General features: G+C 40.4%; 1 protein-coding gene across 1 annotated transcript; it reads left to right on the forward strand.

Moving 5' to 3' along the window:
• On the forward strand, positions 1 to 24,641 carry TECTB (tectorin beta). The gene is made up of 10 exons (XM_069098958.1): positions 1 to 180; positions 1,000 to 1,190; positions 2,635 to 2,777; positions 2,881 to 2,953; positions 11,922 to 12,025; positions 12,106 to 12,189; positions 15,548 to 15,710; positions 21,745 to 21,814; positions 22,444 to 22,476; positions 24,452 to 24,641. The coding sequence occupies exons 1-10, from the start codon at positions 105 to 107 to the stop codon at positions 24,526 to 24,528; spliced, it is 1,014 nt and encodes a 337-aa protein (XP_068955059.1). The 5' UTR covers positions 1 to 104; the 3' UTR covers positions 24,529 to 24,641.
• Positions 24,642 to 24,659: the final 18 nt, after the last annotated feature.

The raw sequence follows: 24,659 nt of genomic DNA on the forward strand, positions 1-24,659 counted from the left end.
TTCATTCCAAGCCCAGAATGATAATGCCCTCCACCCTTACAGGATTGTGACAGTCCTGCTTTCTTGGTTTGACTGCCCAGCAGTGTTCACATACCAGAGAAGAGATGGTGATAAGGGTATTTGTCCTTCTGGCCATCTTTACTGAGACATTGGCAGGCCCGTGTATCCCAAATAAAGCAGGTACAGAGTATTCAGATAAAAATTATCATAAAAATGCTCATTCACAAAACTATAGCTTTATAGAAATTTTATGAAGTATTTTTCTCATAGTAATCTCTGAGGTAGGTAGTAAAAATATTATTATCCTCATTCTATAGATAAGAAAACTGGGATACAGTAAGACTAAGTGACTGGCCTATAGTCACACCATTACTATTAGAAACAAAGTCTTGAAACTTTAAGCCCAAGTCCTTCCACTAGAAGTTTCCCTTAGGGGAAAGGCTCTTCAAACTGCTCCTTTATCACTTTTGTACCCACCCTAATATAGTCACAATTTATTGGCCTGCTTCTAAGTCTCCCAGATATAAACAAGGCCAATATTGACATTTTTCAAAAAACAAGAAAATATACATAAAATAAGAATTTTGTCATGAATTTTAAAGTTATACAGATTTTAGATTTGAAAAGGAACTTAGAAATAATCTCATTTTACATTTTACAGATGGGGAAAATAAGGCCCAAACAGGGTGATTTGCCCAAGGCCAAAGAGTGACTTGATGGCAAAGCCAAGACTAGAATCCAGGTTTCTTGATTGCCAACTTAGTGAGCTTTCAGCTACTTTTTAAAAATTGATCTTGTCACATTTTCTCCATTCTCCTCTTTGGACTTTATTCCTAAGCTTCATTTTTCTCTTATTATTTAATTCTTATTTGTTGAAGAGCATTTAGCAATCTTTTCTCTTTTTCTTCTTTTCGAATTGTCTGCATTTCCAGTGGAATTAAAACACATTTGGGGTATTAACCATTTCTCATCCCAAATCATGCGTGTGTTTCTTTCTAGATATTATTCTTGTATTTTGTTATCCTAAAACTATCATCACAAAAATACCAGAATGTCCCTATGGATGGGAAGTGCATCAGCTGGCCCTCGGAGGGGTTTGTTACAATGGAGTGCACGAGGCAGGTTACTACCAGTTCATAATCCCTGACCTGTCACCTAAAAACAAATCCTATTGTGGAACCCAGTCTGAGGTAAGGCCAGTTCACACCCTGGGTCAGTGGAAAAGAATACAGGATTTTTTGCCAAGTATGATAAACTTTTATAGTTATTGAAACAAGAAATAATTTGAAAAATGAATCTGCACAAAATATTGGACAATGGGCATAGAATCATGGAGTTAAAAGGGACCTCTGAGATTATTTAGTTTAATCCCTTAATTGAATAGATGAGGAAACTGGGACTCAGACATGAAATCATTTATCGAAGATCACACAGGTGAAACTTGCACACTTAGTTCTCCCAAATCCAATGCAATGTTCTTTCCAATATTCCAACCTGACACTTTATGCACTGGCAGTCACATAGCAGGCACTTAATAACTATTCACTGACTATTTGCTGACTATCTACTTCATTGCCCTGAATATCAGCAGATTCATCCTCTGTTAAGTTTGAGAGAAAATATTCCTCCACAGAGACCTTCTTTTTACAGAGAACCTTTTTGGGTCCTGGACCCCTTTGCCAGTCTAGGGAAGCCTATGGACTTTCCTCTCAGAAGAATGTCGTTAAATGCAAAAAATAAAATACAAAGGAAACCAGCTGTATTGAAACAAAGTCATAAAAATGTTGCTTTTAAAGTTCACAGACCCCAGGTTAAGAACTCCTGCTTTATTTAGAAGGATTTATCAGGTCAGAATGTTCTGTGCTGCAGTCTGGAATTATCTAGGAACTGCGCTTTTATGAGTACAGGAACTCCCTTCACCAAAGCAAATCACAACTTTCTCTGACTTAGGATCTTAGAAAGCTACCTAGACTCAAAGATGGTTACTAACTTGCCTAGGGTCACATAGCTAGCCGGGAAGCGCCAGAGGTAGAAATAGAAAAGACCTTCCCTGACTCCAAGTCCAACACTAAACCCATAAGGTGTGTTGCCTTTCAGGCAGCACAGTCAATAATAACATGATAGAAATGTTATTTACCACTATTTCTGACTCACATTGTCATAGCTATTGTCATAGCTCTTTATTTTACAATGTTCTTTAATCGCAGCAACCCCTTGGGACAGCACTGGCTCGGCTCTGAAGGCCAACCAAGAAAGCTTAGAAAAGGCAAAGTCAGTTAGTACTGGAGAAAGAACTTGAACCAAATGGGTGTATGTGAAACATGACTTTGGAATATTTTCAGTTCTTAATTTCCAGGAAAGAGTCTATCAAGGACTGCTCCAGGAATTTGTGCTCATATTATCCCAAACTTTGCTGATAAAAATCAAAACCTTCCTTCTACAAATCAAGAAAGTAATAGCAAACTCCAGGGGCTGATCTGAATTCTTTTCCCCTCTGGTTTTTACTTGCAAATGCTCTGTCCATTTAAAAGTCTGTGTACAAAACTCTCCATTCATTCCCCCCAACTCGTTCTTACAGCATCCCCAGGGGCACCAAGGAAACATGACCTTGTTTCTTCCTCTTTCTGATTCCAGTACAAGCCCCCTATCTATCATTTCTTCAGTCACATTGTGTCCAATGACAGCACAGTGATTGTGAAGAGCCAACCAGTGAATTACTCCTTCTCTTGTACGTATCACTCAACCTACCTGGTCAACCAGGCTGCCTTTGATCAGAGGTAAGTCTTCTGGGCAAAGAGGACACACAGCATGCATGTACTCTGGAGTCCCTTCCAATCTTGCATGTTTCAGTCCTTATGCAAAACTCTCTCCCCTTTCCAGAGTGGCCACAGTACATGTCAAGAACGGGAGCATAGGTTCCTTTGAAAGCCAGTTGTCTCTGAACTTCTATACCGTGAGTTTTCTTTACATACTACTTTTCGGTTACATTATGGTCAATGTGAGAGATCCCTGGACTGACCTGTATGTATCTGTTCTCTCCCTCTAATTCCCATCCCCAGGTGTCCCACCTGATAGTTAAGGTTAAGACTCCAACATTGGTTCAAGCTCTAAACTTTAGTGTAAATTAAACAGTTCAATTCTCATGTTCTAGATTCATCGAATGTTGGAGCCAAAAGGGACTTTGGTGATCATCCAGGCTGATTTCTTTATTTTACAAATGAAGAAGTATTGGATTTGGAATTAGGACAGGGGTTCAAATCTCAACTCTGTCACTTACTGATTGGATGACCTTGGAAAAGTCACCTAATTCTCTGTACTTCAATTTATTCATCTGTAAAATGAGAGGTCTTTTAGATGGGATGACTTCTAGCTGTAGTTCTGTGGTTCTATGACTTGCCTAAAGTCACACAATTGGTTTAATAGCAGAGTTGGGTTAGGAATTTTGATCTCTTGACTCTTAATTCCAAAGTTCCTTACATTATTCAACACATTTAGTACCTTACATTTGACAGTCAGATCTTATTTATGGAATAGGTTACTCAAGTCTTAGTGGGCTCAGAGTAAGGACCTAAGAAACATTCCATTGATTAGGGTGAAGGTAAAGAGAGTGTGAGGAAGGACTGAGTGTGTGTGTGTATGCGTGTACACATATGTGTATGGTTGTCCACGCTCATATATCTTTTACTTGGACTATTAAAAAACAGTTAATTGTAGATATTACTGGTGCCTTTCTAATTAGAGACAAAAAGTAGTCCCATTCAAAAGCCATGTTCAGAACCATAAGCAACAGCTCTCTTTTCCCTTCTACCAACATGTTTTTTATAACCTGTTTTGTGAGCAGGCATACCACATGTATACATATACATACACACACAGACACATATGCATTTGTGTTTGCACATACAACCACACATATACTTCACTGGGAAAAGTCATCCCAGGAAGATAACCATAGAATCATGGTGGTCAAAGGAACCGCTGAGATCATGTAGTACAAACCAGGGTTTTGCTGATGAGGAACCAGAGTCTAGGAGAAGAGAGGAGACTTGCCCAGAAGCAGAGGCAGGAAAAAAAACTCAGGGCTCTTGTCTCCCAGTTCAGTGTTCTTTCTCCTATGAACACAGTCTTCTGCAGAAAATGTGTCCATAGTTAACAGTACATCTAATCCTGAGAGAAAGGGCCTTGTTAAGCCTTTCCTGGCAATCAGAAAAAATTGGTCAATACGATGTGGGCTTCCAAGGCTTCAAAATGATACAGAGACAAGGTGGTGGCAGAGGACAGATGCTCTATCCATGTAGGATCTGGAGGGAATCCAAACATGCAGTGTATATAGTGTGCAGAGTGCCCGCTAACTAGTGCTGTATTAGCTTTCTACTTTTCCTGGAGCTTTTTTTTAATGATTATTTTCATAAAAGAAAATGCAGAATCATCTGCTTCTTTGGCAGGGGTTTAATAAGGCAACAATGACAATGTCATTAGGAAGTCTTCTTCCCAGAGATTTTTTTCCTCCTTTTCAGTCAAGTCTGTCTACTGTATCCCATAGAACAGGAGTGCAGGATACAGGATGCATGTTTTCAGTGCCCTCCTGTCAGGACCTGGGGGGCACTCAATATGTTCAGTTTTCTTAAATTGTTTCAAAAAGGCCTTCCCCAAAGAGGGTGAGGTGCCAGGATTATACCCCAAGTCTGGCCTCTAAGTGAGCTAAGTGTATTCTAATTCTTGCTACTTTCCACTCAGTGTTGCTCTGTTTGGGGGACTGTTTAGCATTCACCAGAGCATGAGGTTTGTGGTTTCTTTCCAGGGCCTGACTCATGCAGTCCTCAGCCTTTTGGGGGCAGGGCTGATTTCCTCCACTTCCTTGGAGAGCATTCTTGTGTGTTGCCCAAGCAGCAACCAATCCTTGCATATATTTCCACTCAATTAGCAGGTCAGGGGCCAGGACCTAGATTACATAAGGAAATCAGCTTGGCAGGAAAGTGCTCTGGATTCCCTGAGGCACCAAAGACAGGTTCCCAGTAGACCATTCCCTCCCCCTCACCCCCAACTGCCAAATTTGCAATTTTAAGCAGTTTTCCAGATTCTGAAGCCAAAAAGAAAATTCCTCATAGGATGCTTATCTACCTCATAATCTTTAGTCACACAAGAAATGCATGAGTGCCAGATACAATCCAACCCAATAAGTATTATGAAATGCCCATGATGTGTGAAGCAGAGAAACAGCAGACATCATGGATAGAAAGCTCAACCAAGTTCAAGTCCTTCCTCTTATATATCCTATGTGATCCTGGACTAGTCATTCAGTCTCTCAATGCTCTGACTAGCTCTCTAAAACTGTAAATTGATGAGAAGGTACCAACACACATTGGTTGTGTCCTCATCTGGGCTTTCCATATGCCAGTGAAATCACAAAACCAGTCCCCATTCCTATGTTCAAGGTACCATATTGGAAATCTGGGATTGCAAGATTGAAAAAAAAAAAGATCCTGGCCTAAAAGAGCTTCAATTTTGTTCCATTCCAGTAGGGATGCCCTTTGTTTATTTTTTTTAATTTTTGAATTTTATTTTGTTTTTTTTTCTGCTTAATAGTATTTTATTTTTCCCAGTTACATGTAGTTTTCAACATTCACTTTTATAAGATTTTGAGTTCCACATTTTTTGTCCTTCCCCTCCCTGTTCCCAAGGCAGCAAGCAATCTGACATAGGTTGTACACATATAACCATATTAAACATATTTCCACTTTAGTCATATGGTGAAAGAATAATCAGAATAAAATGGAAAGCCATAAGAAAGAAAACACACACACACACACACACATACACAAAGTGAAAATAGCATGTTTCTATCTGTATTCAGGCTCCATAGTTCTTTCTCTGGATGTGGATACATCATGAGTCTTTTGGAACTGTCTTGAATCACTGTATTGCTGAGAAGAGTTAAGGCTCTCATGGCTGATCATGACACAATGTTGTTATTATTGTGGACAATGTTCTCCTGGTTCTGCTCACTTCACTCAGCATCAGTTCATGTAATTCTTTCCCAGTTTTTCTGAAATCTGCCTATTCATCACTTCTTATACCACAATAGTATTCCATTACATTCATATGCCACAGCTTGTTCAGTCATTCCCCAATGGATGGGCAGGGGATGCACTTTGAAAAGCAGGGAGAATATGGTTAAAGTCATAGGGCCAAATATGAAGCTAATTGATAATCACTCTGGGCTCAGGTTCAACTTTATTCCACCAAATACTCCATTCATTCAGCAAACGTTCATGGAGCACTAATGGATGGAAGGCTCTGTGCCAGCTACTGAGAGAGAAACATACAGGTTCCCAACCTAAGAGAGTTCACAAGAGGGAGACAATACAGCTAGGCAGATATCTATAATACAAAGCAGAATACGAGAGTCTTACAAACACTAAGAAAATTGTGCTGCTAGAGTTCAAAGGGAGAGATCACTTCACCCTAGGGGCGCTGATGAACCTTACATCGAGGAGGTGGCCTTTGAACTGCATCTGGATGGCTGGGTAAGTTTCAACAAGTAAATACATGGGGAGAAGGTATTTGAGGATTTTGTTGCTCTTCAGTTGTTTTCAGTCGTGTCTAACGCTTGGTGACCCCATTTGGGGTTTTCTTGGCAAAGGTACTGGAGTGGTTTGCCATTCCTTCTCTAGCTCATTTTACAGATGAGGAAACTGAGGCAAACAGGGAAAAGTGACTAGCCCAGGATCACACAGCTAGTAAGTATCTGAGGTTGGATTTGAACTCACAAAGAGAGGTCTTCCTGATTGCAGGCTTGGCACTCTATCCACTGTGCCACCTAGCTGTCCCATTTGAGGATTAGGGAATGATATAAGGATAGATCAGAGGAAAGTAAAGGAGGGACATGTTCAAATAAGAGTATAAGTAACACATAAGGGAGAGTAATATGACTACAAAGGTAAATCAGACCCAGATTCGTGAAGGGCCTTGAATGCTAGCCTATGAAGATTGGACTTTATTTGGCAAGACAGTATCACAAACAATTTTTAACATGGTAATGACTTGACTAGATCTGTGCTTTTGATAAGTTAAACTAGCAATAGATGTATAGTGTGTAGGATATAATGGAGCAGAGGGGACAGAGACTGGAGGAAGGAAGAGTATAGTATCATAGAGTTAAAAGACACCTTAAACACAAAGTACAACCTCCTCATTTTAGAGAAACTCAGGCCCAAAGGTCACTTGTCTAGTTCACACAGACAATAAGTTTCTGAGGTAGTATGTGAGCTTAGGTCTCCCTGAGTACAAGTCCTATGCCCTGTCCACTCTTAAAGACGGGGCTATGGAACCCAGAGGCATAGTTGAAACTAAACAAGTGTATTCACATAGAAGGAAAAATTGACATTGTGGGAGAGGGTTAAATGGACAAGGAAGAAAACATAGACAAGATGCCAAAGGGCTGCAGGATAGGACAGGGCCTTAGGGAATGCCTATTAAGAGAATGAGGAAGGAAGAAGTAGTGAAAGTTACTGGAAAAGCAATTTGAGAGATAGGGGAGAAAACCTAGGGTAGTGTTATAGAAGCCAAGGGTAAAGACAGTGAGAAGGAGGGGGCAATAAATGATTTCAGCTTCCTCAAAGAAATCAAGGAGGGGGAAGACTGAGAAAAGTGATTCCATTTGGTAATTAGGAGATCATTGGTGGCTTAAGAAAGCACAGTTTCGGGGTGGCCAGGTAGCACAGTGAGTAAGAGCACCGGCCCCAGTGTCAGGATGACCTGGGGAATCTAATCTGGGCTCAGACACTTAGCACCCACCCAGAAACACCTCGCCGTGTAACCTTGAGTAAAACTTAACCACAATTGCTTAAAAAAAAAAAAGAAAAAAAGAGAGAGAGAGAGCCCAGTTTCAATAGAATGAGGATGCAAGGTGCTTGAGTAAAGGTATGAGGATGTGGGTGTAGCAAGAAGTCTGACAGTGAAGGGAAAAAGGGGTATGGGATCTGAGTCCTACAGTTGACATGAAACTGGGCTTTAAACTCCACATTTCTAGACCAAGATATCCACTTTTCCACTTCACCACCAGTTGATAATTAGTGCTAGTTGGATGGACCTGGTGATTAGAATGTTGGAGTACATTAAATGAAATCTGTCTCAAAAATAAAGATGGATTCACTGGACCTCTGACTTTCTGAGTAGGTTAACATTAAAGATAATTTCCATTTCTGCACCTCCTAGGTTCATCATTACTCTTTGCAAGAGCTCATTGAAACAGTTACAGAGTCAAAGGATAGGTGGGAAATAATCTTAGAAATTATCTTGGTCCACATCCTTTTACAAATAAGGAAACAAAGGTCAGAGTGGTTTAATTCACCAAACATTTATTAAGCTCCTGCTAGGTACTGGAGATAAAAAGATGAAAATGAAAAATCCCTGAATTCAAAGAACTTATATTCTGCTGGGCAAAAACAAAGTTTACACAGATAAATAAATGCAAAATATATTTTAAAAATAAACATGAAATGTATTTTGAATGAGAAAAGATTAACACTAATAACTGGGGGAATTAGAGGAGGCCTTTAGTAGTAGGAGCTGAGCCTGGAACTGACCTGGGGCTCTAAAAGATGAAGGTAGAGGATAGCACTCCAGGCATGGGGGTCACTGTGCAAGGTGGGGGATGGAAAGCTATGTACAGAGACCATCTGTAAACAAGTTTGAATGTAAGGGCATGAGACAGAATGATGTGAAGTGGACCTAGAAAGACAGTTTGAATATCAGGAAGACAGGGTGAAAGATAGGTTGTATTCATTGTACAGGACTTTGAATGTCAAATTTAAAAAATTCCATTTTTATCCTCAAAGCAATAGGGAGCTAGAGAAGGTTTTGAACAAGGAAGTGACATGGTCAGATCTATAAGTTACCTCCTAGAAGACAGGGATTTTTTTCACCAACTGCCTTTGCCTTGACAGCATCTCTCACATAGTAGGTGTTTAATAAATATTTGTTGATTGAATGTTTTATCTCTGCTTTAGGAAGATAATTTTGGCAGTTGTATTGCAGAGGGGAGAGTCTGGATACAAGGAGGAAAGAACCATCTCTTCATTGCAGTAGTCCAGACTAGAAACTATTGAGCTATGTGAGCAAAGAGAAGGGACACATGTGAAAGATGTTGTGGTGGTAAATTTGATGAGTATTGGCAACTTACTGGAAATGAGGAGGGGTCAAGGAAAATGAAGAATAAAGAATGGATCCTGGGATGCAAACCTAGGTTTCTGGAAGGATGTTGTTATTTTGTTTTGGTTTTTTAAATAGGGAATGTCAAAAAATAGGCAGTTAAAGATGATCCTGGGAGGGTAATATGCTAAGTTTGAGGGGTCTATAGGACATTTAGGTGGAGATGTCCAATAGAAAGTTGGTGATATATAATTAATATTCAAGAGAAAGCTGAATAACAGGTTAGATATGCAGATTTGGGAGTTATCTTTATAGAGGTGACAATTAGCTCTGGGGAGTTGATGAGATTACCAAAAGAGAGATTACAGAAAAAAAAAAGTCCAGAAAAAAAATCCTAGAATTGTTCCCACACAAAGAAGACTAAGAAGAACCAGTCAGATAGGTGGAATTAGGAGAGAGCAATATTGTGAAAAACCCAGAGTAGAAAGAGTATTCTAGAAGAGGGAGGAAAGGAGTAGTTCACAGTATCAAGCTCAGTAGAAAGGTCAAAAGGATGAAGATTGAGAATAGGCCATTGGCTTTAGCAATAAAGAGATCGTTGGTAATCCCCACAGAGAGTAGTTTCAGTCAAGTTACAGGATCATAGGTTGAATTGCAAAGGATTAAGACATGAGTAAGAAATGAGAAAGAGGAGGCAAAGAGTTAGACTGGTTTTTTGTCCCTCAGTTTGTCTTTGAAAAGGGAGAGAGATATAGGATTTTATCTTGAAAAGATAGTAAGAGCAAGTGAAATTTTTGGTTTTAATTTTAAGCATGAGGCAAATCTATACATGGGCAACTAGGTGGAACAGTAGATAGAGTGCTGAGAGCCAGGAAGACATCTTCTTGAGTTCAAATCTGACCTCAGACACTTACTGGCTATGTGGCCCCTGGGTAAAAGGGGCTGAAGAAGGAAGTGGCAAACCATTCCATTACCTTTGCAAAAAAAAACAAAAAAAAATCCTAAATGGAGTCATGAAGAGTCAGACATGACTGAAGTGACCGAAAGACAACAACAACGAATCTCGACAGGCATAGGCAGCAGGAGAAGAAGCTAGCAATAGAGACTGAATATTAGAGAGATGGTGGGAATGAAGAAGGATCACGCTCAAGGAAGAGACTTTAGAGGATGGGTTCAGAGGCACAAGTAGAGGTTGCCCTTGCCAAGGAAAGTTATGTTATCAGGTTCTTCTGTAAAGGATGATGTGAGGTCATCTGCTAGACTCACAGGAGGGTGTGGTATAGACAGCTAGAGGAGTAAGAGAAAGTTTGGACCATTCTGTGGGAAGTGCGACAAACAGAGAAGAGTAAAAGCATTGGCCCATGGAAGTGAGGGCTCAATTGAGGTTAGAGATTTGTGGTGGACCTAGTCAGCATGGCTGGGTGTCTTTTTCTAGTGTGTTACTAGAGTGGAAGGGAAGGAGGTGCATGGTGATAGTAAGCCAGGATTGGGATACAGAATGGGATGGGTTTCAAAGGACAAGGGGCAAAGGATAAAAATACAGAGAACAGTATGAAGTTGAATTGATTACTTATAAAGTCAAGATTTTAAAGGGAGCAAAGTGAGGCCAGCGTAATTAATGGCCTGAGAAAGAAGGGAAGGACACAATAATTGGAGGCTATGATCAGGACAGAGACTACCTTTAGCAGAGGTTAAGGCATTGGGATTAGAGAATGGGAAACTGTGATCATATAGGGCATTTCCAAAGTTATTGACTACAGAGAAGACTTAATGGTCAATGCTGAGATCAAAGGGATGAGCATTCCTGTGTATGACTGAGGTGATGAAATGACTCAATGCAAGGGTGTTTGAGAGGATACTGGTGTGGAAATTGAAGCCCCTAAGGATATTAGGGCTGACGTTAGAAGAGAGAGGAAGGGGCCATCTATCATCACCAATCTTCTTTGGAAGGGAAGGCTTGCAGATAAATGACACTAGGATCAGAATAGAGTGATAAATAGATGAAATGTATCTCAAAGAAGAGCAGCTTGCTAAATGATGGCAGCAAAGAAAGGATGTAGAACAGGGGTGGAGAATCTGTTGCCTCTAGGCCCGGAGGCAAGCCCCCCCTCCCCCATCCACATATAGCCATAAGGAGCAAGAAGCTTACCAACTCCTTGTCCTAGACTAGTTGGGTTGGGGCATGAGAACAGAAATCTTGAAGAGGGTGACCAGGGATGTGTTGTCTTCAAAGGATGGAAAGGTTTCGGTGATTGAAATGTGTAAATGAAAGGCTCGTGCAAGGAAGAGATCTAATATGAAAGACAGTTTGTTAACAAGAGAAAAGGATTTGAACGGTAGCAGTTAAAAGATAAAACAGATTGGAATAGGTTAAGTGATTTGCTAGGGACCACATAGGTAGTTGCCTTATTTTCTACTAATAATTCATTTATGTTATGGATCAAACCCTCATCTGCAAAATAAAGGTACTGGACTAGATGACCTCTAAAATCCTTCCCTGGTCTAGATCCTTCAAACCAAATCACATTGTCCATAAAATAGTTGTGGGTAGCTTTCCTCTCCCTATAACCCAGCTCACCTATTAAAGGCAGTGTGGTCTTTATCACCCACTGACATCTCTTGTAACTGGAAGGGTGGTTCCCCTGTGTCCTCTATCACCTCTGCCCTGCTCCCCCCAACCCCCACCCCCCAAAACTGACCCCCTGCACACTTCCTCAAGCTGGGCAGTCCAAGGGATCATAATACTCAATATATATTTCTTTCCAAAGAATGCCAAGTTCTCCACTAAAAAAGAAGCCCCTTTTGTGTTGGAAACCTCTGAAATTGGGTCGGATTTGTTTGCAGGAGTGGAAGCCAAAGGGTTAAGTACCAGGTAAGGAAATCAGTCCCACTAAAATTTGGATTGAAAAAGAAAAAAACTTCTGGTTCAATGGTCCTTTGTTTTGCTTTCAGGTTTAAGGTCGTCCTGAACAGCTGCTGGGCCACACCTTCAGCAGACTTCATGTATCCCATGCAGTGGCAGCTAATCGGTAAAGGGTATGTACCCTTTCTCATGAGTCAAGGCTCTAGGATGGGATCTGGATTTTTCTTCAGGCTGTTGGCTTTCATGCTTTGGGAGGTGTTGGGAAGAAAAACTCCTTCCAGGTACATTAGCTATCGTGTTTAAGGAAACAGCTAAAGTGGTACTCCCGGTTTGAAGTAATGTCTAATCGCATTTCACCTAAATCAGTTAGCCATTTAGAATTGGAAGATTATAGTTCTTGGAGCTTCAAGAAAACTCAGAGGCCACTGATTCCAATCTCCTCATTTTATAGGTGATGAAACTGAGCTCTAGGGAGGCTTAATCAAATGATTTATCCAAGGTCATACAGGTTAATAATCAGATGTGGGATATGAACTCAAGTCTCTGACTCCACAATCAGTGACCTTTTCATGTGCAAGTGGGCTAGGACAAAATAAAAATATTAGCCTGTATGAAACTGGAATCAATTAAGTATCAATGTCAATTATATATCAGGGTGAAGGATGTTCTAGGGAAGCAAGATATTCTGGATAACTAGTGGGGAAGAGCAGCCATGGAAATTTGATTTCCCGGCAGAATGGGAGGCATTGGATCACATCTGAACAATCTAGGAAGATTTTCTTCCTTCTGGGGGCAGCAGGATTTCAAGAGAAGTTTGATAGCTGTTCGATCCATATTGATGATGGATTCTTTATGCTTTAGAAAAAAATTATACCAACTAAATGACCTGGAGGATCCCCAAATGAATTCTTGGCTATTATGGACTGGGAATAACTTCAAAACCTCTAATTTTCTCTCTTGTGATTATAATTTACAAAGGTTTATACAATGAATCATAGTGCTAATGCTTTATTGCTTATAATACATTCATTTATCCTTCCTCAAATCATCCTTATTGTTCCCGTGTCACAGAGATGCAACATTGTATAATTCTGGAAGGTTCCATCTCTACCATGCCTAGGACATTTAGCAGTGCTTTGTTAATGTTCTGGAAATACTGGTGCTGGGGACTCATCACAAAGTAGCCAAGGACCAAAGTTAGAAAGCAAAGCCCCAGAATTTCCCAAACATTATTTTTTCCTCTCTGATCAGGAGGAAAGATTGATTTTCTAGACTCCTGGAGAGAAGAGAATAATCAAAACATCAGAGATTTCTCTTCATACACAAACTCACCAAATATGATTTATTTTGCAATATTCCAGTGACAATCACATAGGGCCCTAGGGCAGGAACATGACTAGGAACATTGCATTGAAATTCTATTATAAGTCATTGGGGGTTGCAGAGAGATGGATTGCAACATTGCCTGAACCTATTCGTTTCCAAGGGGCCCAGTGCCAGGAATTCAAAGTACCAAGAGGAACTAGGACTGAATGACTTAAATATGATAATCATGCCTACCCATCCAGCATTGCACTACTGCTCATGCTTCTTCCCTGCCCCCAGGTCTGTTTTTTTCCACCAGCTAAAGTCATTACATGACATGAGGGAACTCATGTTAGTGAGCTATTTTAAGGACCTGCTTAGTTTCAACTAAGGATCTCAGGTTTACTGACCAACAGGAGGTTGAATTTCACAACTCAGAAAGTGCCCATGACTCCATTACTGGTCTGGGGCTAACACAAATAGAGGAACCAATAGAAGAATCTTGAATTAGAGTTGAGACGCACTCCCTCCCCTCAGCCTCTTGCCAAAGGTTGGCTCTCAGCACTGGAATTTTCAAGTTTCTATTCTTATTTCTCCCAGTTGGACCTGGACCTGATGAACTAAAGGTTCTTGGATCATCCCCATTAGGATCATTGGATCATAGATTTAGATATAAAGGGGACCTCAGAGGTCATCTGCTTCAACCCCTGCAGTTTATAAAAGATGAGGAATCTGAGACCCAAAGGTTGTCTAAGGTCACAGAGATATTGGCAGAGCTGGGATTCAAACCCATGGCCTCTGACTCTGAATTTAATGCTCTATTCACTCTCATACTTATAACCTGACATAGAATGTCAAAACTGGAAGGGTCCTTTGAAATTATCTAATTTGAGCCCCTTATTTTAGAAATGAGGAAAATGAGGTACAGAGGAGGAAAACAGCTCTCCTAAGGTCACTTAGGAAGTCAGTGACAGAATTGTAAGAAAGTACCCATAGAATATCACAGTAGCTTTGTTACATTTGTGAACCTTTTGAGCCAGATATATTGAGAGGGAGAGAAGCATTCTGGGAGGTGCATTAGCCCCTTTGTGTCCTCATAGTGCTTTCAGAAGCAAAATGTCTGATTCAATTGTCCATGGCCCACTTCAGAGGACAAAAGAAGCAATAGATTTCCTCTTCTTGCTTGTCTACACACACACACACACACACACACACACACACACACACACACACACACACACACACACACACAACCATTCCTGTGACTAAATTCTCTCTGTGACTTTTTGGGAGGCAGCACAACTTATTGGATAGAGAGCAAATTGTGTTGATAGGAAGCATGGGCTTCAGCTTATTCCTCTAATTCATTATGCAGGACGTTTAACTTTTTAATGCCCCAGGCCACTCTCTAAGACTGTTTCAAAAAAATTGCTAAACTGCTTTAGTAAAGGAAGTTTCATTTTCAAGAATTCCTTACACCAAGGAGGTAAAAGGTTATAATCACTTCCCCCACCATATATGTAGGTATGTAAGCAAATATGTACATGTATATATGTGTGTGTGTGTATGTATAAGAAAAGAGAAAATGAGAGAGAAACTTAGAGAAAGAGAAAGTGAGAAAGAGAGAGGGAGAAGGGAAGGAGAGACTGAGAGTAGAGGAGAGAGAAATTGATTTTAACTGAATCTATAAACATTGCACATACTACCTTATTTAATTGCCATGTGGGTTAGTTTCATGGATCTGATTTTTTCTTCTTTTTTTTTCTTTGTTATGCTCTCCAAGGAGGGAAAGAAGTATGTTGGGAAATAAAGGTTATGTAAAAATGAAAAAAAAAATTAAGAGGAAGAAAGTGAGGGATGGAGCTCAACCACCTAGTCCTGCTACCTAAAGACAAGAATTATGGTTGCAATTGGGGGTGGAGGGGAGCAAACTCTGTAGATTTGAAGCTTCATTGGAAAACTGACCTCTATCAAAACCCCTGGCATGTTTGTATGACTAGTTGATTGGACAGGAGGATTTATGGAAAGCACTTTAAGAGGACCACTGCTGTGTGAACTTGCTCTTAATTCAGCACTACCCTGGTGATCTGCATGGACCATAACACTTTGGACTCAGAGGAGTGGTCCCTGTTCTACTTAACCATATCTGAATCCCCTTAGGAGACCAAGTCAGGGATCAGTGAGAGAGTGGTTCTTTGGTTTGTACTTCTCATTGTGTGTTTTCAGATGCCCCACTGATGAAACTGTTCTGGTGCATGAAAATGGCAAGGATCACAGAGCAACCTTTCAGTTCAATGCTTTCCGCTTCCAGAATGTGCCCAAACTCTCCAAGGTTTGGCTACACTGTGAGACATTCATCTGCGACAGTGAAAAGTTCTCTTGCCCAGTGGTAAGATTTTCTTCAAAATAGTTTTCTATTGGTCTTCATAGTGCAATTCTACTTGCTAGCACTACAAGGTCAGATGCCAGCTTGGGGGGAGTCCAATATTTGAAGATCTCTATTTTTAACCAAGGGAGGATTTAAAATGAAATGTTGTTATAGGTCGAAGGAAATTGTTCCAGAAAGAAAGAGCACTGGGTTAGAGTTCAGTAGACCTGAACTCTGGTCCTGGATTGACAACAACCTCAGAGTAACCAGTTAAACCTGAGCCTTACTTTCCTCATTTGTGATGATGAGAGTGGTAGTAGTGGTGGTGGTGGTGATGGGGGTGCTGGTGCTGGTGGTAATGATGATGAGTTGAGTGTTGGAAAGGACCTCAAAGACTAGTTAGTCCAATTTGTACATGAATAGGAATTTCGTCTACTGCATACCTAAAAAATCATCATCTACTCTCTGTCTGAAGACCTCCGATGAGGGGGAATGACTACCTCCTGAGACAGTCCTTTGTTCTTTAGAAAAGCTGTGGTTTTTCCTAAGGTTTTCCATATGCCAAGTCTAAAAGTGCCTTTTTGCAGCTTACCACCCTTTACTATTAGTTCCACTCTCTGTAGCTAAGCAGAACTATTGATTACCTCTAATTTATCATATACATATACACATATGCATATATATATATATATATATATATATATATATATATATATATATATATATATATATAGTTTGTAAATAGTTGTTTTCACCTGTCATCTCCATTAGACTGAGTTCCTTTAGATCAGGGCCTGCTTTTTACCTTTCTTGGTAACAGTGCTTGGCACATAGTAGGAACTTAATAAATGCATATTAACCAATTTATTAATATGTCTTTCATGACAGCCCTTAAAATAGTTAAAGATAGCTATCATACCTGATAATGTTCCCTTCTCCAGGCTAAACACACCTATTTCCTTGAATCAGTGTCCTCATGTGGCGTGGGTTTGAGGCCCTTTACCATTATGGTTGCAGACTTCTGGATTCTCTCCAACCTACCAATGTCCTTCCTAACCTGTGTTCCCTTTACTCTCCTCCACACATTCTGTGATCTAGTTAACTTAGACTACTTACTATTCCTTGAACAAAACATTCTGTTCTCTATGACTTTGCACTGACCGACCCTATGCCTAAAATGTTCCAGTCACTCACTTCCTACTTCCTGGTCTCCCTGGCTTTGTTCAGGACTTGGTTCAAGTCCCAACTTCTGAAAAAAACCTTCCCTGGTTCCCAGCTTTGCTAATCCTTTCCCTCTCAGATTGCCTTCCATCTATTATGTATTATATGTGTATGTATATATTATGTATTAGATGTATGTAATATATTTTTATATGTTCCTAGTTATTTATATGCTATCTCTCCCATTAGAGTGTGAGCTCCTTAGGGCAGGGATTATTTTGCCCTTCCCTGTACCCCCTGATATTTAGCTCATAGTAAGCTGCTAATAAATGTTTGTTAACTGGCTACATCATAGTCTAGTATGGTATGGTATAGTCTAGGCTAGTCTAGTCTAATCTAGTATAGTATTAATATAATACGCTATATAGAGACATCACTATGGCTTGTTGGATATACTGCTTTGAACTCATAAAAGATATCTCAAAAATCTTAGGGCAGTTTTAACCCATTAAATTTAAGCACTTAATTAAATTAAGATTTTGGAATATCTTCTGTTTGGAAACCTCCTGCTAAGGAGTCAGTAGACTTTGATGTCTCAACTTCCCTCCTTCCTCCTTAAGGAAGTTCCTATAACTTTAAGTTGATGGTTTTTTGACAGCTCATTAATAACCAAAGCTGTCCATCAATGGAATGAACTGTATAAATTCTGAGTAAGTGAGTTCCTGGTCACAAAAAGCATTCAAATAGAACTTAGGTGATTGAAAGTTATTTCTCCTGTGACGTTGTTTGAACTCATCCCATCAAAAAGTAGAATGTGAAGCTCCAGGCTGTTATCTTGGCTGGTTTACTTGGAAGGAAAAAATTAACCAAGGTCATATTCTGCAAGCATGATCTTTAAGGGACATTGAGATCAAGGTCGGAGTGGCCATAAAGCTTGCTTCCTGTCCCCAAGGGCTGATGGTCCAAACACAAAGCTACTACTATCTTTCGTGGGGGCTTTTTTACAAGTCCCCTCAGAGTCTGGAAAGCTAAAACAGGCACAAATTCATCAAGGCATCTCTTCCTCAAACTTCTGTCCTTTTTCTCAAGTTAGAGAGAAAATATAGGAATATATTGGAAGACAAGAATATTTGATCTTGGAGGGACTTTACAGATTTTTGGGTCCTCTAACCCCATTCATTTTACAGATGAAGAAGCAGAGGTGCAGAGAAGTAAAGAGACTTTCTTAAGATAACAGATATGATTAATAACAAAGTCAGGACCAGAAGCCCAGTTCTTCTGACTTCTAGTACAATGCTTTTGAAATAATAATCTAAGGGGGAAAAAAAGGTCTGGCTCATTTTTTAAGTAGCCTATTTTAAATTTCATATTATTGTATGGAGAAGCAGTATGACATAATGGATAATATTCCAGACTTGGTCTCAAGAAGACCTAGTTTCAGAGTGATCCTGGATATGTCACTTAGCCTTTGAGCACCCCCACCCAGGAACCCTCTGGGACTATGGGTTGAAGTTATTGGGTGTTGATAGAAAGTAGTTTCTCACTGGGTGCTCCCTACACCAATGAAATCCCAGACCCATACCAAAATATATATATTTGGGGGTACCACCAAGTAAGATACTGCTTTAGTATGCATCTGCTGGAGTAAGCTACATGCAAGGACTGATTTGGAGTTGATCCTAAAGTGAATAATTTAGGAAGGTAAGATAATTGAATTAAATGTGAACTCTAGAAACCCCCTCTATAAGGCACCTTCTTCTTAGACCCCACCCAAAGAGAATTAGTCTGTCACTAAAGTTCCCAAGGATGTCTTCCTAAGACAGTCTTACATATGAGGCAGGTTCTTGGCACAAACCCAAAGGACAGACAACATTGAACAGGAACATATTAACTATGGTGGAGCTGGAGCATATTAAACTAGGATGATAATTGTGTTTTTTTTAATTTAATGAAAACATTGCTTTCCTCTTTCTTTTTTACTTAATTTCCCCAAATGATGACTTTGTTTCTCCTTTTTCTACTCCTATGGCTCTCCATACTCCCTCTTGGCTTGAATCCTTAAAAAAAATATTTATAGGCAATATCAAGAGCCAAGAGTATAACACCTAAACTTGGGTTTTAATGGGTAGGAGGGGCTAAAAATTAAACTGTATGGGCAAAATACTTTTCTAGACATCTCAATTTGATTTAGTAAGTGGTAGCTTTTAAAAGTCATTCATTCCACAAGCATCAATTGAAAATCTAATGTAGTAGATCTCAAAGTTTGGCCCATGGATCCCTGGGGATCCCTGAGACCCTTTCAGGGGGTCCTTGAGGTCAAAACTATTTTTATAATAATAAAAATATTAAAATACTCCACTCCATTTTTCAACTTTGTATCTTTGTAAGGTCAGACTTTCTTCATATAATTAAACCAAAAAATAAAACCAACTTTCATAGCAGATTTAAAGCAGAAGCAGATATGAGAATCCAGCTGTCTTCCATTAAGTTAGACAATAGCTTTGCAAAAATTTGAAAAACTGCCATTTTTCTCACTATTTTGGGATTTGGAAAATATAGTTATTTTTATAAAACTATGTAATGTTAACATGTAGTAAATTTATTGCTTTAAAACAAATACATATTTTAAAATGTTATCACTTTTAATTTCTACTACCAAAAATATTCAACAAAATCCACATAAAAGCTCTTTGGGGTCCCCAATAATTTTTAAGAGTGTAAAGGGACACCAGGGCTGGACTGACATTTGACCCCACCTGTTCGGCCAAGGTCCGGTCCATGATGATCCCCAGGGTCTCTTACCTGGGGAACAAGCTCTGTTTCTCCTTCTCTGAGGAGATGGTGACAATTGTAGTGATAGCCTCAGGGTGGGGAAGAGCCCCTCCCCTGGAGGTTGAGCTGAGGACTTCTGGGAAGCTGCTCCCCCTGCCTCTGGGACACAAGGTCTCCTTCCCCATCACTGCTGGGAAGATCCAGAGACAGCCCTCTTAGGAAACTGAGGAGGCAGAACTTCGGAAGCTTGGAGCCCGCCCCTCAGCACCAGGAAGAGAGGGGTCATTCTCACACACACACACACACACACACCATACTCACACACACCATATTCACACACACACACACACACCTGCCTCAGGCTGGGGCAGTATCCTCTGCTGATGTCCTCTCCTACCCCCACCCCCATCAGTCTACTGCCAAGGTCTATGGACTCTGCCTTGGCACCTCCCCCACCTGTTGCCTTTTCTCCACACCCCTGGTCCCCAGGAGGGGGTCAGGCCCACTGCCTCCTCTAACTTGCCTCTGACACCAGACTCTCCTTCCCAGATCCATCTGACATAGAGGCATCCTTCTAAAGTTCACCCCCCTCCCTGATCTTCAATGACTCCCCAGTACCTACACAATGAAACCTGAATTCTTGACCATGGCATTCAAGACCTCCATCTCCAGCATGCCAGGTGCCTTGGCTGCTCTGCCCTGTTTTCATCTCTGTACCCTCACTCCATGATCCATAGGCATGGCATAGCTTGCCCATCTCCACTCCCCCCGTGGCCACCTGCTCAGAGGCTTCATCCATCAGGGCTCCTTCCTTCCCTAAGCTGCCTGTCTCTCCCCTTCAGCACCAGGCCAGACCCTCTTTTTCCCCTTCTCTCAGTCTTGTCATCAATTATCTGTGTACTTGTGTGGCCAGCACTTTGTCCATCCCTAGCCCTGGGGCCTGCACACAGCAGGAGCTCAATAAATGCTGACAGGAAAAAAAAGAGTGTAAAGGGGTTCTGAGATAAAAAAAAAAGGTTGGGGAGCCATTGATCTAACACATGCAGACAAAGCAGTGGGCTGGGCATTTTCCTCAGAGATAAAATGTCGTCAGTATAGTTTTACCCTATTACCTCTGCTGCAAGAAGTCTCAAGAATGTCCTAAAACCTTTTCCCAGTCTTTAAGTCTTCCTAACATGAAAATAACTTTCCTCGAGTATCAGAAATACTGAACATTTCATCATGAACAGGGTTTGAAGTCAAGACTCTGGATTTGAATCCCTTACTATCTATGCGACCTTAGACAGATCAATTCACCTTTATGCGCCTCAGTTTCCACATCCGTGAAATGTGGGTGTTGGATTAGATCAGCTCAACACTCTTAAAAATTATTGCAGACCCCCAAAGAGCTTTTATATGGATCATATCAATTGATATTTACCATATTTTAAGTTTAAAATGTCTTAATATTATTATGAAAATAGTTTTAACCTTGTGAACTCCCTAATATTGCTTCTCTTCCTGTGTGCTGAGCTGAAGTCATTCTTATTTGTAGATTACTTTGTAAAGGAATTGTATTTTTCAAAATGTTCAAAGACCAAATCAAAAGAATGCATGCTTTCTTCTACTCATTTCCATGGCATAGCTAAAACAATGGATTTGTGGAACTGCACCTTTCATCCAAGAAAAGCAGATATCAAAATAAGGAACTGTAAGCCCCTTGAAGGCAGGTCCTATTTTCACTTTTGTCTTTATATTCCTAGCATGGTATCTGACAGAGTAGTACCTGGTAAATGCTTATTGAATTGTGCTGAATTGAATTTTCTACTAGCAAGGAAGTATAATCTACTGCCTGCCACGTAACTCATAAAAGGAGAAAAATATTTTTTCTAAATTAAAAAAGTGCCTAGTAAATAAAGTTTTAATTTTAATAATTTAGTTGTAAAATAAATGACTAATAAATATTTCCATAGGTTTGTATCATTTTCTAAGATTTCTTCTCTTCTCCTCTCTTCTCTTCTCTCCTCTTTTCTTCTCTTCTCCTCTCTTCTCTTCTCCTTTCTTCTCTTCTCCTTTCTTTCTCCCTTTCTCCTTCCCATTCTTCTCTTCCTTCTCCTTCTCCCCCACCCCATTTCCCATTCAGACCTGTGACAAAAGGAAGCGCTTCCATGAAGAGACTGGAGGAGTGTTAGTTGTGGAACTTTCTATCCGTAGTAAGTACTTCTGATTCACAAATAATCTGGGGTCATCATTAGTCATTCTGTGCCTGAACCTACAAGCAGTTCAAACATACATACTAGCTTGTCAAGCCAGTTGTGGTGGTAGACCTTTTCCTCCACCTAATGTTAGCCCTGGTAGCAAATCAATACAAATGACTTGGCTATGCTGAACCATAACCCCATTTATGGACACCTGTAAATGGGCAGCAGCATCTCTTGAGACTCCTCATTGCATACCAAAGCTTAGCACTGGATCAAGTGAAAAAGTTTTTTACCAACTCTCTCGGGACAGACACTTTTCATCTTGGTATGTATGAGGCCTTAGCAAGGAGCTTCGTATACAGTATGAGCTTAATCAGCATTTGTTAAATGAATGGATGGATAAATGGATAAATGAATGAATGGCTTGAAGTTCTGTCTAGGTAATAGGATATGTCTGTTCTCCAAACACAAATTCCCTGGAGGTTATGAAAGTTCTGATAGCCTGAAGTACATTTTTTTTAAATGCAAACAAAATATAACCTACTGCTTTCACTTTTGCTCAAGGCATTATGTTGTGATACCTTCCCCGTGGGAAGTTTTGTTTTTTAAGATTACATTTGTGTTTTTTCCACTTAATGTAGGCCGAGGCTTCTCCAGTTCTTATACTTTCTCAGGTAAGAAAGTGCCAGACCTTGAAGCAATGGGATTCTGTTTGCTTGTAAGGGACAAGAAGCCTAAGTCACTTAGACTTGAAGTAAAAATGAGATTTCACTTTGGTCCCAACAAAGCCTTGCAGGACTAAGAATTAAGTTCTTTTAAAACAAATTTAATTTTTAATTTTAACAAATTTAAATTTAACTTTAACTTTTTAAGTTCTTCTAACATATTATAAAAGTTGTTTCTATGGGGGGAGGAGGGAGTAAAGTGGAATAATTCTACCCCCCAACCTTCAACACCAATGTTAACCAACCCTTTCTCCATCCCAGACCTGACAGAAATTGGAGGCCCCTGAGGAGACAGAGGCAAGGCTGGGAGAAACAGAAAAATAGGAGGAGGTGAAGGGGTAATCAGAAAAGTACAGTGTGGGAAAGAGCAGAGGTCACGAGGGGGAAGAAAAGGTGAGGGTGATCCAGGGTGTTGGCATTGGGACCTAGAGGGGAAAAAAGGCAGAAGAGAGCAGGACGTTAGAGAGGAGGAAGAAAAGCGCATGAAGAAAAGAGGAGAAAAAGGAGGAGAGGAGGGAGGGAGGTGAGGAAGAAAAAAGAACAGGAGCAGAGCAGTAGATATTAACAGGGAGAGAAGACAGAAGGAGGAAAAAGAATGAAAGGAAGAGAGAGAGGAGGAGGACAGGGAGAGGAAGGGGGAGGATGGAAGGGGGAGGACAGGGGAGGAAAAGAAAGGGGGAGGAGGGGAGAAGGAAAGAAGGAGAAGGGGGAGGAGGGGAAGAAGAAGAAGAGGAGGAGCTAAAGGCTGAAGTGATTTTGTGCAGTCTCTAGGAGGAAGTTTCAGCTGCCAAAAACTTTGTTCTCTGGAGCCCTCACAGTTAAGAAATGTTTACATTTCACTAAAGGGCAGATGTTGACACCAAATAAGGGACTTCTAATTCTAATTCCTGTTCGTCCTTGACGTGAAGCCTCTTGGACATCCTAAACATACAACTTTAGTCTGATTTCTGTGAGCTGCAGTGTCTGAAAAGTTGAATGTAAACTGAGTTTTTGCAAAAACCCGTCCAATTTTTAAAGACTGGAGGAGCTGGTTACTTAAAGGAGTCCTAGCAGTCAGTGGATCCTTTATTGAAATAAAGAATCATCTCCTATTTTAGTATTTGTAAGTTTAGACTAATATAGCTAGTTTGCTGTACATCTGCTTTACAGTTTTTTGAAATCGTATGCTTTCCCAATGCCTTAGGAAGAATTCTTGATGGAACTCAGGGTGTTTAGCCAAGAAAAGAATGTTTAGGACAACAGGGTGGGGAAACTTTGGCCTCGAGGTCACACGTGGCCTTCTAGGTCTTTGGGTGTGGCCTTTTGACTGAGTCCAAATTTTACAGAACAAATCCTTTTCTTGAGGGGATTGATTCTGTGAAGTGTGGATTCAGTCAAGGAGTCACTTTTGAGGACCTAGAGGGCCACATGTGACCTCAAGGCTGCAGGTACCCCAGGCCTGGTAGTAAAAGGCAAAGGGAAGAGATGGAGAAGAAGAAGGCTGGAGAGAGCAGAACTAGGAATAAAGTGTGGAAGTTATTGGAGAACAGACATAAGAATTTCCTAACAAGAGCTGCCCCCAAATAGAATGAATTCTGTAACTGAAGAGCAGTGGTGTTCAAGCAGAGATGAAATGACCACCTGTAAGTGACCCTTACAATCCCTTCCAACTCTGAGCCTATAATTCTAATAAGATTCAACTTTTTAAAACAAAACAAAATCTCACCTTATTGGATTTTATAGAAACCTCCTCCAACTTGCCTCAGATGTCCTCCATTAGCTCACTGCCATCACTTCACTTCATTGTACCAACTGAGCAAGCCCCTTCCCCTCTCTAGGCCTCAGTTTTCCCTGTGAAAAGGAAAAAGTTGAACCAGATGACCTCTAAGGCTCCATATAGCTCTGTTTCAAGGATTCTAAGCTTTGTTTTATGGTTGGTTTACAGAGATTCTCTATCACCTGGTCTTCATGCTTGGCTTCTGCGCTGTGATAGGAGACCACACGACATCTGTGGCCCCTTGACCCAAGGTCACCTTTTGCTGATGACAAACTCATGTTCATTTCTGCTGCCAAAAGCAACAAAAAATTCTTTTTTATCAGGAAAGTGAATAAAACTTGGGCAAATTTTTGTTTCAGTGATTTGTCTGAATTTC

Source organism: Petaurus breviceps, unplaced genomic scaffold (genome assembly GCF_028583685.1).
Source record: "Petaurus breviceps papuanus isolate PSGF00001 unplaced genomic scaffold, PetGlider_PUasm1.0 37, whole genome shotgun sequence".
Classification (NCBI taxonomy): domain Eukaryota; kingdom Metazoa; phylum Chordata; class Mammalia; order Diprotodontia; family Petauridae; genus Petaurus; species Petaurus breviceps.

Bases quoted from the DNA above. Each gene is read 5' to 3' on its own strand.
- TECTB (XM_069098958.1), top strand. From the start codon at position 105: ATGGTGATAAGGGTATTTGTCCTTCTGGCCATCTTTACTGAGACATTG. The intron at 1,191-2,634 runs GTAAGGCCAGTT...TTCTGATTCCAG, and splicing joins ATTGTGGAACCCAGTCTGAG to TACAAGCCCCCTATCTATCA. The intron at 12,026-12,105 runs GTAAGGAAATCA...TTTTGCTTTCAG, and splicing joins GCCAAAGGGTTAAGTACCAG to GTTTAAGGTCGTCCTGAACA.